Source organism: Cibotium barometz, chromosome 25 (genome assembly GCF_041138505.1).
Source record: "Cibotium barometz isolate CiBa-2024 chromosome 25, ASM4113850v1, whole genome shotgun sequence".
Taxonomy (NCBI): Eukaryota; Viridiplantae; Streptophyta; class Polypodiopsida; order Cyatheales; family Cibotiaceae; genus Cibotium; species Cibotium barometz.
The window spans coordinates 27,560,870-27,577,567 of record NC_141070.1 but is presented as its reverse complement, the minus strand read 5'-3'; the positions used below and the strand labels follow the sequence as shown (position 1 = coordinate 27,577,567).

General features: G+C 46.3%; 1 protein-coding gene across 1 annotated transcript in view; it reads left to right on the top strand.

Moving 5' to 3' along the window:
- The window catches only part of LOC147624426 (protein ORANGE, chloroplastic-like), a 77,203-nt gene that overhangs the window by 54,431 nt on the left and 6,074 nt on the right, over positions 1–16,698 (top strand). The window contains exons 4-6 of the mRNA XM_086819421.1: positions 14,801–14,887; positions 15,113–15,189; positions 15,419–15,546. Coding sequence (XP_086675547.1) covers positions 14,801–14,887; positions 15,113–15,189; positions 15,419–15,546 — 292 coding nt within the window. The remainder of the gene's footprint in view (positions 1–14,800; positions 14,888–15,112; positions 15,190–15,418; positions 15,547–16,698) is intronic.

The following is a 16,698-nucleotide window of genomic DNA, read 5'->3' as shown; positions in this document are numbered from 1 at the left end:
ATTAGCTTTGGTTGCTCATGATGATCTGGATTTGATTCAGATGGATGTGAAGACTGCTTTTCTTCACGGTGATCTCCATGAGGAGATATATATGCAACAGCCAGAGGGTTATGCAGTGAATGGAAAGGAGAAGCTTGTATGCAAGCTGAAAAAGAGTCTTTATGGGCTCAAATAGGCACCAAGGGAATGGTATCATAAATTTGATACATTCATGAAATCCCAGGATTTCAGGAGGAGTGACATAGATCACTGCTTATACACCAAGAAAGCTTTGGATGGCAGTCTATTGATCCTCATCTTGTATGTTGATGATATGTTGATTGTCGGGAAATCTTGTAAAGAGATGGATGCCTTGAAGAAGAGGCTGCATCAGACCTTTGATATGAAGGATTTGGGTGATGCAAATCACATTTTGGGTATGCGGATACTTCGGGACAGAAGTCAACATGTGTTGTATTTGTCTCAGAAGGAATACATTGGCAAAGTTTTGCAGAGGTTCAATATGGATGGGGGGAAGAAGACTAGTACTCCTTTGCCTCCATATGTGAAACTCAGTGCTATGGACAGCCCACAGTCGGATAGTGACAGGGTTGATATGGCCAAGATTCCGTATGCTTCAGCTTGTGGCAGTCTCATGTATGCCATGGTTGCTACCAGGCCGGACATTGCATTTGCAGTGGGAGTGGTTACTAGATACATGGCCAAACCTGGCAAGAAGCATTGGGAAAAAGCAGTGAAAGGTGTCATGAGATACTTGAAGGGCACACAGGATATGTGCATCTGCTTTGGCAAACAGGATGCATTAGTGCATGGTTACACGGATTCGGATTATGCCGGTCATCCAGATAACCGGAAGTCTACTACCGGTTATGTGTTTACATTCACAGGAGGTGCTGTGTCATGGATATCCAGGATGTAGAAGTGCATTCCCTTTTCTACTACAGAGGCCGAGTATATTGCAGCCACAGAGGCTTGCAAGGAGGCATTATGGCTATCTCGGTTAGTGGTTGATTTGGGTTATACAGGGGATATTCCATTGTTGCATTGTGACAGTCAGAGTGCCATCCAGTTGGCAAAGAACCCTGTCTTTCATGCAAAGACGAAGTATGTGGATGTGAAGTATCACTTCATCAGAGAGGTGATAGAGAACAAGTTGATTCAGCTTGTCAAGATTCATACGGATGACAACCCAGCTGATCTGTTGACAAAGAGTTTGCCTCCAGAGCGGTTTGTTCATTGTAGACACTTGATGGGCATTGGATGAGGCTAGTTTCAGCCTTGATATGTGTTGGGGTAAAGGCGTTATGCCCACCCTTATAGTGTGTACAAGCCCATTAGTTATAGTACATAGTACACTTAGTACTTTTAATGTACTAAGTGCACTATGTGTACTAGTGCAATATACATGTGTGATAGGGGAGTCACACACTCATGCTTTTCATGAGTTGACTTATCCCCACAACTCTCTCTCTCCCTTGCTTCTCTGTGTATGTCTCCCATGAATGAACTCTAAACCCTAATTCAGTTTTCTCCCCATCAACTGGTATCAGAGCGTTGGTCTCTCCAGATTCTTCTTGAGTGCTGATTTCTGTCATTCCTTGCCCAGCCAGTAGGCGTGGGCTGGCTCAGCTGTTGCCCAGCCAGCAGCGTGGGCTGCCCCAGCTGCCCAGCAGCCAAGCGATGACTGCCCAGCAGCCAGGCGGGCTGCACAGCAGCCACGAGCGAGGAGGTCAGCACACGGCGCAGGCAAACGGCGCAGGCGAACACTGAAGCAAGGCGCTGGTGGCCAAAGAAGTGAGTCGGCTCAGCAGCGAACGCAAGCGTGTAGAAGGCGCACGGCGAAGCAAAGCATAAGCAGCTATGTGAGCGACTCTAATCAGCAAGGCGCTAGGCGAATACGTCAGGCGGGCGTTAAGCGCTAGGCGAAACTGGAGGGTGTGAGCGTGGAACGAACACGCGTGAGCAACGGGGGGCACCTACTTCCGACTTCAGGCGCCTACAACAACTGAAGCGCAAGGACAGTCAACGCAACAGCAGCCACTTTTTTGCATCTGAGCGTGGAGCGAAGACGCGTTGGGCAGCACTTCTTGATCTTCATCGCTGCGCTCTCGGCCATTTGCTGCTGCAGACTCGTCAGGCTCGCTATGGTCCCTCCTTCCTTCGCATTCTGCCATTGCCCGCAACAGTCACCTGTGTAAAGGCGCCTCTCTTGAGCCCGACTACAAAGGTTTGCATGAACAGCAGCATCAGCATCAAGCATCAGCACCAAATTCATCAACCCGCCTGCAAATCAGAGAAAAATCCAGAAAATTCAGAGGTATTTTGCTTCAATTTTGGATTTTCCTTGTCAAATCAAGCAATTGAGCAGGTACAGGTGCCCAATTGCTCAATTTTTGAGCAAAATTGGCAAAATTGGGTGACATTGGTCACAATCAGGATCAATTTGCAGGAAATTGGATGTCGAAATTTGGGGCTTTTGATGTAATTGTGCAATTAAGCACTCATACATGCTGTATGATGTGAAAAATCGCACATTTGGGCAAAATTGCAGCAAATTGCAGTGCAAATCAAGGGGCTTTTGTGCCGATTTGGTCGATTTGCATGCAGGCGATCGCATTTGATGCTGTGGTTAATGTGCTGATGCCTTACAAGCACTCAATGTGCCTGTAAATCAAGGGGCTTTCATGTATTTGATGTATATGTGGCCAGGGGGAAGCATCGTGAACACTCTGGATGCCTTCATGTGCGTCAATGTACCATGCATGATCAAAAATTGATCTCAAATCAAGGGGCTTTTCAAGTTTGTATGCTTGTTGAGCTTGGCAAAGCAGCAGGCAAGACACTTATGCCTTGAATCCTCAGAAATCAGCTTGCAGTCAAGGGGCTTTTGCCCAATTTCTGTTCGGGACTGTTTTATGCAGTGTTCGGGACTGTAAAAATCTGATTTTTACTCATTTGGACAGCCAGGAGAGCATTTATTGCTATTGTACCTGCTGGTACAGTTTTGGTACAGATTTGTACATGTTTTGGCATGGCTGTACACTGTTTTGAGTGATCAAAAGGTTCAAATTCAGCTGCTGAAATTGCCGGTACAGGTTTGGTACATCATTGGTGAGCACTTGGTACTGCTGTACAGTACTTTGGAAGGGCAAAAGAGCACATTTAAGGTGCTGTCCAAAATCTGCAGCAACCAGATTTTGGTGTTTTCATCACAAAAAGTGGGAGAAAAGTTGCATTCTTGCTTCCGCAGTGGGAGATAAAGCTTGGGAGAACATTTGTAAGCACTTTGTGTGCTTTGGGTGCAGTGTTTGCACATCTTGGGTGCAGTGTTTGCACATTTGCAGGGAGTCAGGCATTAAAGGTTGCATTTTGCTATGGCAACCACAGGCGAGAGCTCTTCATTGCTTCACATCAAGAAGCTTGAAGGCTCGCAGAATTATGATATTTGGCAAACCCAGTGCTACAATGTGTTGCTTCAGAAAAAGCAGCACAAGCCTATCAAAGAAAGGGGTGTGATGCCCGCTTCTCTTACTGCTGAAGAGTGGGAAGATATGGATGAGCTGGCAAGATCTACTATCATGTTGTCTGTGTCAGACTCATTACTTTTCAGCATTCGTGAAGAGAAGACAGCTTGGGGAATGTGGCAGAGATTGCAGGACTTGTATGCCCAACAAAGTGCCTCAAGCAAAGTGTATTGGTTGAAGAAACTCATAGGCCTTCAGATGAAGGAAGGGGCTTCTATGACAGCCCATTTAAATGAGTTTAATGGTATTGTCAGCCAAGTCATCAATCAAAAGTTGGCAATGGACGATGAGTTCAAAGCCACTTTTTTGTTATGCACTTTGCCAGAGAGTTGGGACACATTCAGGACAGCCACTAGCAATTCGCATGCTATGCTGTCATATGCAGATGTTGAGGGTGCTCTTCTTCAAGAAGAGATGAACAGGAAAAACAACTCTGTGGGAAAGTCCAATGCAATGAATGCACGTGGGAGATCCCAGCAAAGGGGAAAAAGCCAAGAAAGGGGAAGGAGCAAGTCTCGCTCCAAAAAGGATTTGGAATGCCATTATTGTGGCAAGAAGGGACACATCAAAAAACAATGCTACAAATGGAAAAATGATCAAAAAGAAAAAGGAAAAGGCAAAGACAAAGAGAAGGATGAAGCCAAAGATGCAAAGCCGAAGGGCAAAAGTGGAGTCAAGATCGAAGAAATCAATGTGTCACATGCAGGTGGCAGTGAGGATGAGGTCCTCTTTACGTCTTCACTTGATGCCCATTCACTTCTTACAGGTGGTCATGGTATGCACTCATGGATCATTGATTCAGGTGCCTCCTTTCATGTCACAGGTTGCAGAGACTTGTTTGTCAGGTACACTGCTGGCAATGAAGGAGTGGTTTATTTGGGTGATAACCATGCATGCAAAATTCTTGGCAGAGGTGATGTAAGGCTTGTATTTTCAGATGGCTCACAGCTTATGCTCCATGATGTCAGGCATGTGCCTGAGATCAAGAAGAATCTGCTTTCTACTGGACAGCTTGATGATGCTGATTATGTTACCACATTTGGTCGTGGAAAGTGGAAGATTAGTAAGGGCTCACTGGTTGTTGCCAGAGGCTCTAAGGTGGACACTCTTTACTTTATGCATGCAGGTGTTTGTCACCATGCTAATGTAAATGCAACCGAGCTGCCGGAAATTTCTATGTGGCATAGCCGGTTGGGACACATGAGTGTCAAGGGAATGGAGCAATTGTCTCGTTTGGGTTACTTGCCTTCTCTAAAGTTTTCAAGTTTTCAGTTTTGTGAGCATTGTATATATGGTAGGCAACTACAGTGCCCCCACAAGAAAGCTCTTGGACAAAAAGATGCTCAGTTAGAGCTTGTGCATACAGATGTATGTGAGATGCCTCAGCTTTCTTTGGGAGGGGCAAAATACTTTGTGTCTTTTATTGATGATGCCACACGCAAGGTGTGGGTCTATCCTCTTCGCTTGAAGAGTGATACATTCTCAGTGTTTCAGAAGTTTGTTGCTCATGTTGAGAATCAAACTGGCAAAACACTGAAGGCTTTGCGTTCCGACAATGGTGGAGAGTACATGTCCAAACAGTTTCAGGACTTTTGTGATGCTAAAGGCATCAAGAGGGAGCTCTCTACTCCTTATGATCCTCCACAAAACGACCATACAGGAGAAGGTCCGTTCTATGTTGTCACATGCTGCATTACCTCATGGTTTTTGGGTTGAAGCTGTTATGACAGCCGTTCACCTTATAAACAGGTCACCTAACACGAGGCTTGGTGGGAAAGTGCCAGAGGAAGTATGGACAGGGAAGCCTCCGTCATACAAGCACTTGAGAGTGTTTGGTTGCGTTGCGTACGTGCACATACGCAGGGAAATGCGCACCAAACTTGATCCTAAGTCTCACAAATGCATATTCCTAGGATATGGTGACAGAGGTGAAATGGGGTATAGACTTTGGGATCCCATAAATAGAAAGATCATACGCAGCAATGATGTCATTTTTGATGAAACATGCATGTATAAGGAGCCTGCAAGGCAACAGGAGCCTGGCAGAGTCATCTTTGATGACGATGGACATCATGGACAACAACAAAGGGCTGTAAATCAGCCATTACAGCAGGAAAACCAGCCCTTAAATGGTGCTGAAAATGGTCCAAATGGACAGCCAGATATGGCAGAAGATATCCCTATGGATATACCACAGTTGGAGGAGATACCGGGCATGATTTTTCAGCCTTATGGCATGGAACAGGAGCCACCAATGGGTGATATGCAGGCTGGACAGCAACCTGCAAATGATGGTCATTGGGTACGGAGGTCCACTAGACCCTCCAGAGTCCCTGACAGGTTTGTTCCAGGGGTTGACTACTTGATGCTAACTGACTGTGGGGAGCCCTCATGTTGTAAAGAGGCTTTACAGAGGGCAGACAAAGCTCTATGGGAGCGTGCCATGAAGTCAGAGATGGATTCTCTGCATAAAAATGAAACATGGAAGTTGGTGCATTTGCCTGCAGGCAAGAAGGTTTTGCCATGCAAGTGGGTATACAGGCTCAAAGTTGCACCAGATGCAAAGCCAAGATACAAAGCCAGGTTAGTGGCTAAGGGCTTCAAGCAAGAATATGGTGTGGACTTTGATGAGATCTTCTCTCCAGTGGTCAAAATGACCACACTTAGAGCTGTATTAGCTTTGGTTGCACATGATGATCTGGACTTGATTCAGATGGATGTGAAGACTGCTTTTCTTCACGGTGATCTCCATGAGGAGATATATATGCAGCAGCCAGAGGGTTATGCAGTGAGTGGAAAGGAGAAGCTTGTATGCAAGCTGAAAAAGAGTCTTTATGGGCTCAAACAGGCACCAAGAGAATGGTATCATAAATTTGATACATTCATGAAATCTCAGAAATTCAGGAGAAGTGACATAGATCACTGCTTGTACACCAAGAAAGCTTTGGATGGCAGTCTCTTGATTCTCATTTTGTATGTTGATGATATGTTGATTGCCGGGAAATCTCGTAAAGAGATGGATGCTTTGAAGCAGAGGCTGCATCAAACCTTTGATATGAAGGATTTGGGTGATGCTAATCACATCTTGGGTATGCGGATACTTCGGGACAGAAATCAGCATGTGTTGTATTTGTCTCAGAAGGAATACATTGGCAAAGTCTTGCAGAGGTTCAATATGGACGGGGGGAAGAAAGCTAGTACTCCTTTGCCTCCATATGTGAAACTCAGTGCTATGGACAGCCCACAGTCAGATAGAGACAGGGCTGATATGGCCAAAATTCCGTATGTTTCAGCTTGTGGCAGTCTCATGTATGCCATGGTTGCTACTAGGCCGGACATTGCATTTGCAGTGGGAGTGGTTTCTAGATACATGGCCAACCCTGGCAAGAAGCATTGGGAAGCAGTGAAAGGTGTCATGAGATACCTGAAGGGCACACAGGATTTGTGCATTTGCTTTGGCAAACAGGATGCATTAGTGCATGGTTACACGGATTCGGATTATGCCGGTCATCCAGATAACCGGAAGTCTACTACCGGTTATGTATTTACATTCACAGGAGGTGCTGTGTCATGGATATCCAGGATGCAGAAGTGCATTGCCTTATCTACTACAGAGGCCGAGTATATTGCAGCCACAGAGGCTTGCAAGGAGGCATTATGGCTATCTCGGTTAGTGGTTGATCTGGGCTATACAGGGGATATTCCATTGTTGCATTGTGACAGTCAGAGTGCCATCCAGTTGGCAAAGAACCCTGTCTTTCATGCAAAGACGAAGCATGTGGATGTGAAGTATCACTTCATCAGAGAGGTGATAGAGAACAAGCAAATTCAGCTTGTTAAGATTCATACGGATGACAACCCGGCTGATCTGTTGACGAAGAGTTTGCCTCCGGAGCGGTTTGCTCATTGCAGACACTTGATGGGCATTGGATGAGGCCATTTTCAGCCTTGATATGGCCTTGTATATTATCATGTACATGCTGATTTTTTTTTTCCTTCATTTAAGGGCACTTTGCCTTTAAGTGGGAGGTTGTTGGGGTAAAGGCGTTATGCCCACCCTTATAGTGTGTACAAGCCCATTAGTTATAGTACATAGTACACTTAGTACTTTTAATGTACTAAGTGCACTATGTGTACTAGTGCAATATACATGTGTGATAGGGGAGTCACACACTCATGCTTTTCATGAGTTGACTTATCCCCACAACTCTCTCTCTCCCTTGCTTCTCTGTGTATGTCTCCCATGAATGAACTCTAAACCCTAATTCAGTTTTCTCCCCATCAATATGACCTTGTATATTATCATGTACATGCTGTTTTTTCTTTTCCTTCATTTAAGGGCACTTTGCCTTTAAGTGGGAGGTTGTTGGGGTAAAGGCATTATGCCCACCCTTATAGTGTGTACTAGCCCATAAGTTTTATAGTACATAGTACACTTAGTACTTTTAATGTACTAAGTGCACTATGCGTACTAGAGCAAATATACATGTGTGATAGGGGAGTCACACACTCATACTGTGAGTTGACTTATCCCCACATGTCTCTCTCTCTCTCTCTCTCCGTTCTTCTCTGTGTGTGTCTCCCACATGAAACCCTAACTCTCTCCTTTCAAATTGGACAATCTTTGAGGTAAAGTACGCACTTTTTATATTTTCGTCTTTATTTGTTTTGTTTTAGTGAATTAGTTATTTAAAGTTCATTAAAAATTTGTTTAGCTTGTTTGTTAGAAATTCTTTTGTTTTGGTTCAATAAATAATTTGTGTGTATGTGGGCTTGTGTGATTTAGTTATGTATTTGTCTATTTTTGCAAGTTATTATTACCTTTTTTTCTCTCGGGTGTCTCTATTAAGCCTTTTTTTAAAATTTTTACAATTTTTAAAATTTTTAAAATTTTGTTTGTTTTTTGGTGATTCTCTTCTTTCTTTTAAAATTATTCGTTAGTTCAAATTCATCTGGCCTTATGACGATATAACCATGTGCACTACAGCTGTGGTCTCATAGACCGGCGTCCTTATTTGGGATGGTGCTCAATGATAATTACCCTCTCATCTCGGTACATGGCCCACTTTTCAGTTTTCCTTGCCTCCCATCACCGATTCACCTCTACCAGCTCGGCCTTCCATTGCTCTAACTACAATGGTGTGACATCCCCAACATAGGTCTTGGTGCCCTCAAGGGCTGCCCTTTCCTTCAAAAAGGCAAGACAAGACTCTTTCTTTGAACTCGAGTAGAAGAAGCCTTTCTGGCGTCAAGTCCTTCCTGGCCCACCATACATCAATGAGAAGCATTCCAGTGATGCCCATCTTTCTCCATAATGTCTCTGCCTCCTCTCGCAGGGAGGCCATGTCACTCTTACATGAAGGGTCCTGCATGCCTACACTTGTCCTCCTCTTTGTCTTCCATCTCCAGTTTAGTGTCCTGCAGCTCTTGACAAAGTTTTCATTCTCTACCTGGAGTTACTCTAATTTCATCATCCAAGCAGTCTTGATAAATGCCTCATTTTCCTTGGTTTTCTTGTGTCAATCTTCCTCGGTGGGACACCTTGAACTCATCAATTTCCCTTTTGTGTTGGCTCTCGGCCCTGCAATCTCCTTCTGTTGTTTTCTTAGCCTTGAAGATTTGCCATCCAGAAAAGTCAGGATGTCTCATAATATGACAAACTCGTTCAGGGGCATTGATGGCCATGCTAGTTGGTTTCTCTGTGTCAATGTTATGTATTCATCCCGTCCAGGGCATCCTTCAAGGTGTTCTGGAGTCCATTCCACTTCTTGGAACGTGTCATTGTTGTTGTTGCAGGTGTTCAGACAGTGTGGAAGGGAAAAAGGAAAGGACGAAATTTGAAAGATTGAACGAGCAAGAACAGGGCAGACAGCAGAGTAAAAGGCATGCGGCAGAGGGGGGGGGGGGGGGTTAGGGCAGGCACGCAAGAAACACTAAAGAAAAAGAGGCAGCAGGCAGTGCACAGTTGTGGAGAAGTTGTGGGGGAAGCACCATGCAGCAGCAGGGGTTGTGCCCAGCAGGGGGGTGGGTCGTGAGCAAGAGGGGGAGGGGGGGTCGCTCGCAGGGGGGCTAGGTCGTGCAGTGGGGGTTAGGGTTATGGTTAGATGGCAGAGCTGGGCTGGGGGTAGCTTAGCATGGTTAGGGGAAAGTCGTGCGGCATTGTTAGGGTTAGGGTTAGGTTGTGCAGCAAGGTGAGGGTTAGGTTTCAGCCACACAGCAGGGTGGGGGGATTGCATGAGAGAGAGAGAGAGAGATATTAAACGTCCTCAAAAGACCATAGGTCTATGAGACATAAGGGAGTTCAAAGATTGTGTTACAAAAAAACTGGTAAACAGATGAAAAAGACAAAATAGGGATGCCTAGCTAAAGTTCAAGGCTATGGGCCTTGGGGCTTGTGTACATCATGTAGCTGGTGTGTCTATGCCATCCACATCTACATCTATGAGGTGCGACATCCGCTGCTTGGGGGGGGAGGGGATGTTGTGCAGTACCAATCCTGCTCAAGCATGTCCCAGATCTGGAGTTGCTGGGTCGAGGGTCTGCACCTGGGTGGGCGTGGAAAGAGAGTCGTTTCAAAAGACCCAATGGGTCTATGAGACCAAAAGTCATACAATAGTGTTATGTAATCTCATGATCGTACAAAAGAAAACAAAGACTAGAGCTATGAGCTGGGAATGTCAAATCCGAGCCATATAATACAACAAAATGGGATCATCATCATCATACAGCCTATGGAGCTAACTCCCCGGTAGGAGGAGGGGGCCATCAAGGATATCAAACATGGGGGTAGCTTGTAGAAGGCTCTGGAGATCCCCTGGGCGTGGGAAGGTGGCTTTGTACCACTCCAAGATCTCCTCAAGCTGGGGCCAATGTATGTGTTGCTGGTGAGGTCCAGGGGGAGGTCGGGCACTTGACAATGTGTGACTCGATGTGGCTATGGATATGTCATCCATGGCTGGTGTGGCATTATGTCGTGGTCGGAAGAACAGAGTGATGGTCGCCTGGGGCCGTGGTGGATGTATCCCATGGGGTCTCAACTCCCTAATCAGTGAGTCTCTGTAGGAAGAGGCCTAGGTACCGCTGATATGGGTAATCCATGATCCTGGATAAGAGTCCAAACCCCTCTCTCAAGAGAGAGTGGAATCTCCCTCGGATCTCATAATATATGGTGCACCTGCATATGAAGTGCTCTTTTGGCTTGACCTCCCTCTAGCATATAGTGCATATCCTCTTCTCACGAGGTATCTGCATATGAAGTGCTCTTTTGGCTTGACCTCCCTCTAGCATATAGTGCATATCCTCTCCTCACGAGGTATCTGCATGGCTCTCCCTATCTCTATCCTCGGGAGCGCGATGACACCCGCAATTGGCCCACTGCAATCTGCATGGCATCTGACATGTATATGTCAAGATATTTGGCCGTCAGTATGAAACCATCCGCTGTAAGCCTCATGTGTTGTGATCCAGGTATCCTGTATGTATAGTCCCAATAAATCATATCTAATCACCCAGTTCCTGTCATCCTGAGACAGCCTTATGAATGGGGAGTCCGGGTCATACTGGAATGGCGGGAGGCGATCCATCCTGAGTCCTTGCCTTGTGAATTAGCTGCATACTTGGCTATACCATGAGTCAACCCATCTGCCGCTAGCTGTTGAGAGGACTGTACAGTGTAGGGTAAGGCTCGGGAAGCTCCAGGGGGCCATGGGCCATGGCAATCTCTAGAGAGAGAGAGAGAGAGAGAGAGAGAGAGAGAGAGAGAGAGTATAGTTGTCCTTTGCAGATTCTCCAGAGAGTGTTGTTTGAAGTCATCTCCCGTCTAGATTTATACACCAGGGCCTTTGTTGTGGGTGTGCCCGCCCTTATCAGGTGTTTTATCATTTTTCCTCACTCCCGCATTTTTCCCCTATTTTTTCCCATTTTTCTGTGGCTTGGGAGGCAGCCCATGTGCTGGCGGACTGCTGAACTGGTCCACGACTGCATCTGGGAGGTGGCTGACTGCTGATGATCTGGCCGACTGGAGATGTGTGCTGGTCGTGGAGTTCTCAGGGCCAGTCGGCTGCCTACAGCAGGCCGACTGTTGTTGTGGGGGCATATAAATAGGCCCCCAGCCCCCATACCACAAGTGTATCATATTCGGGATCTTCTTGTGTATATCAGAGCAGAGTTACACGCCTACATCTATCTCTCTCTTGTGCTGTTTTTCTGCCTGCGTTTTTTTTCGCTCGTGTTCCCAGATCTGGTCATCATCTCCGCTGCGTATTCTGACATGGTATCAGAGTCCTAGGCTCTAGATAGGTCTTGGGATTTGTGTGAGCAAGAGGGGGACTGTTTTGTGGCTGATTGGTGGACTGTTTTGGGCTGATCGGGAAGAGAAGGTGCAAGAGGAAGGCGGGCTGATTTGCTGGACAGCCACTTGCAGGTTTTAGTTCTTCTTTGTTCCCACCCACCCACCCTTTTCAGAGTACATCCCGGCTATGGCAGATCTGTTTGAGATGGCCGAGAGACATGTGAAGATCCCGACACTCCACGTTCCCGGTGGACCGTCAGTTGGACGGGAGCAACTACGGCATATGGAAGGTGATGATGGAATCTGTTCTGGAGTCTTACGACCTCGCCGATTTCGTCGTTGTTGGTGTTCCACGGCTGGAAGTAGAGGAAGGGGAGTTACCGTCGATCCGGAGAAGGACCGGGAGGCTTAGACACAGATGTGGGATCGTGTCAAGGCCAGGGTCCGTTCGTTTATTTTCCTCAATTGCACACCACAGGTAATCAATCATGTAAAGCACATGACGCTGGCCAGAGGTATATGGCAGCATTTGGCTTCTCTTTACAACAGGGTATCGCCCATGAAGAGGATTTCCTTGGAAGTACAGATGCGGGTTATGAGCCTTGCAAAGTCGTCGATGATGCGGGAGCATATTAACAAGCTGCAGGCTCTTCAGCAGGAAGTTCTTCAGGATGGGAAGGAGATATCGTCAGAGGACATGGCGATAACGTTGCTGTCGCACTTGCCCTCTTCGTACTCAGCATTTTACTCGTCGTTGATTACCAGTGAGGCAGGCTCAGCACCATCACGTGGGAGAAGCTTGTGCCCATGGTCCTGGACCAGGAGGAACGATTCATGAACCCTTCTCAATGTGGAGGTTCAGAGGCCTTAACTGGCCAACGGTCGAAAGGCCGTAACTCGGGCAAAGGGAAGGCTTCATCGGAGAAGTCTTCTGAGAAGAAGTCCAACGCTGACCGCGAGAAACTGAAGGCAGAGAGGACCTGTAATGATTGTGGCAAGAAAGGCCACTACTGGAGGCAGTGTCCCAAGCGGAAGACCGAGAAGGGTGAAGATTCCTCAGTAGCAATCATGAAGACTCCGGCTTTTGTGCACCTGGAGGTGATGGACACCGATGTTTCCTTTTCTTTAGGCAGGGAGGAGATTGGAGGACTCTCCGCAACATATACTCGGGAGTGGATTCTCGATAGTGGTGCTTCCAAGGACATGACTCCTTCCCGTTCCGGTTTACAGGATCTCTGCAGGCTTTTTGGTCATATTCTTACTGGTGATACATCCACTATCCCAGTTCACAGTGAGGGGGGCAGGATGGAGATAGTTCCCAATGGCAGAGGGGGGAAGCATTCCTCCCAGGTGTTGTATGTTCCGGCACTTGGTTTTCATCTGTTGTTTGTCAGTGCATCAGGTTTGCAAGACTGGCGTACGGGTGGAGTTTGATGAGCATTTTGTTGCTCTCCGGGACAAAGCAACAGGCCAAGTGGTTTGGGAAGGTGGAGTGGAGAATGGAGTTTACAGGCTTTCAGCACTCTCTCTCCTAGGTTCTCAGGTTTGTGATGAGTGGCAGTCTGGTAATGGCCACTTAAGTGTGGATACGTTGCAGGTGCGGGCTTTCCGGGACGAGATGGTGGATAGCTTGCCAGCAGCAGTTGGCAGGAACTTTCCAGTACTGATGTTGGTAGTTCTTGTGTTCGTCAGTCAGAGGAAGCTGAACAGGTCACTTATGCTCTGATGTCTCGTAGTGTTCGGGACATAGAACTTCCAGTTGTTGAGGATGTTCTTTCCACGGGGACCTTTCGGAAAGCCAGGCAGGTGGTAGGTGCTTACTTCAGAAGGAGGTGGTTTCTCCAGGCTTTGTGGTTCCGGATTCAGAGGGGGTGGTTGACAGGTTTCATCAAGTTTCCAAGACTTGTTTATGCACTGTAACAGGTGTTGATCCTTGTGAGCAGTGTGATGCCTTTTTGACTCAAAAGCTGTATGGTTCATTGATCTGGTTGATGGACACCAGATTGGACTGGAGCTTCCTGATGAGGCAGTTGAGCTCATGGTTGCGGATGACTCTTTGGGAGGCAGGATTGCGTTTCCTGTGGTTTCTGCGGCATGCGAAGGATCAGGGACTCTTGTACACAGGAGGGGGATTGATTGATGGAGTCCGACTCCACGGTTGGAGTAACTTAGTTTGGGGAGGAGACCCATGGTCATCCAGAGGCACTTTGTTCGTGAACAGATCGTTGCTGATGACATCTTGCTAGAGTTCTGTTTGACGGAGGACAGTACGGTGGACCTCTTCACGAAGTCGCTCTCTCAGGATTTGCTCAGGCGGCACCCCAGCTCCCAGTGGTTGGTTTCACAGCCAGGAGTTGAGAGGGGGTGTTAGAAGTCATCTGCTGTCTAGATTTATACACTAGGGCCTTTGTTGTGGGTGTGCCCACCCTTATCAGGTGTTTTATCATTTTTCCTCACTCCCCGCATTTTTCCCCTATTTTTTCCCATTTTTCTGTGGCTTGGGATGCAGCCCATGTGCTGGCCGACTGCTGAGCTGGTCCACGACTGCATCTGGGAGGTGGCCGACTGCTGATGATCTGGCCGACTGGAGATGTGTGCTGGTCGTGGAGTTCTCAGGGCCAGTCGGCTGCCTACAGCAGGCTGATTGCTGTTGTGGGGGCATATAAATAGGCCCCCAGCCCCCATACCACAAGTGTATCATATTCGGGATCTTCTTGTGTATATCAGAGCAGAGTTACACGCCTACATCTATCTCTCTCTTGTGCTGTTTTTCTGCCTGCGTTTTTTTTTGCTCGTGTGTTCCAGATCTGGTCATCATCTCCGCTGCATATTCTGACAAGTGTAGTATAGTATAGTCTCCAGGGGGCCATGGCCGCATTGGCAATCTCCACACACACACACACACTTACATAGAGAGAGAGAGAGAGAGAGAGTAGTTGTCCTTTGTGGCTTGCCATTGACTCAAGGTTTTTACTTGTTGACACAGACAACAACAACATTGAAGCAATACTACATCTTTTGCTTTGGTATTGTGGCGGGTATAATTCTTTTTGGTGGTCTTTTGGCCCCGATGGTAGATACTTCCCTATCTCTCTGAATCATTGGATAATGTGGGAAGAATCATGAATTTTTTCTGTTGTGTGAATGCCCATATTAGCTGCATTTCATTGTATACCATCACACATTGTGTTATACCTCAGGCTACATGGAAGCCCTGTGCAAGTGCCAATCAAAATTTATGTATATGACTGTTTCTAGCACCTTTTCCAACTAACTTGGGCATTTCATGGAACCACAGCTGGAATTGAAACTGGGACTAGGAGGGACATCCTACAAAGATTTCATAAGTAGTGTGCATCTGCCACCACAGCTCAGGTATGGGCTAAAAGCTTTGGGTGTCGCTTAGTCGTATTGATGTGGTTTCGTGCTGTGCGATTGAATGCTTGGGTGTCTCAAAAACTCACATGAGAAGTTACAGGGAGTTTTTGGTGAGGTTGTTTGATCCATGGTGTGGTTAGCCATATGAAAAGTAATTCAAATAGTGTGATTAAGCCTTCTTAAACTTTTAACTTGAGTAAAACATGAGTTGCATTCTGGCATGCAGCGAAGTGGATCCGATAGTGGCTTCCTTTTCGGGAGGTGCAGTTGGTGTCATCTCCTCTTTGATGGTGGTTGAAATAAATAATGTCAAGCAACAGGAGCACAAAAGATGCAGATATTGCCATGGTACAGGTACAAGGCTGGTTGCTTTACACCTATTCCTTCATTCACACATAGTTGTCCCATGAACTCCCTTTTCCACCCTTATTTACACATGCGCACATGCGTACATGCACACCACACACTATCACACGGGGGTACGGACATTGTGTAAAGGAGCCTCATTTTTAGTGTAGAAGAAATCAGTAATGTTAGAATCTGTTTGGAATCTTGAACAAAATTGCTGATGTGCCCTGCACGGATTGGTTGAATACAATAGTGATTGTGTCTCGTTTGTCTACTCACAGTCAGCTGCACTTAATAGAAGCCAGGGATTTATGCACAATGCTTTCCAAATCTCAAGCTTTTGGAATTGTCATCGACACATCTGCAATAATTATAAAATCAGCACAAGGCTAAAAATCTGTAAAATAGCAGATGGTTGATGGTCAAACAAGCTAGATGCTAAAATTGGAGACCTGCACAGACACTTACATAAACATACACATACACTCTCTCTCTCTCTCTCTCTCTCACACACACACACACGCACTCAGGCACACTACCGGGTGTGTGCGCACACATACGCACATGCCCACAAACACACACACACACACACAAGCGCGCGCACACACTTTTTTTTTTTTTTTTGTAAAACCAGTTGAAATTGCATTATATCATAAATGTACAAAAGGGTTTGACATCAAGAGGATGTCTAAACCCTAGAACTTAAAAACAACAGTAAAAAAGTTCTATGCAAGAACAGGGCAGTGCTCAAGAAAAGAGCCTATGCCCTATCCATCAGAAACAGTAAAAGAAAAGCTGAACACAAGAAACATCCAAATTTTCCTCATGTACGGCATCATATAAGGACTGCCGCAAAGAGGCTCGAAAGAACTCATAAGGGTGCTGAAGGGGTGAATTCAGATATGCATGATTTCGTTGTAGCCAGAGGGTCCATAAGGCCGAGTATCTGATCCAATGGAAAAAAAGAGAATACTGTGACAAAGAAGCTGATAACGTGCCAAACATCCAGAAAAACCTGTAGAACCTGTGTGCAGGAAATCTGAGGGATAAAAAATAGGAGATCTTATCCAGAAGGTCTCTGGAATATGAACAAGACCACAATAAATGCAGAATACTCTTAGTAGTATGATGATATCTTGGACAAAGAGGAGAGGCAAT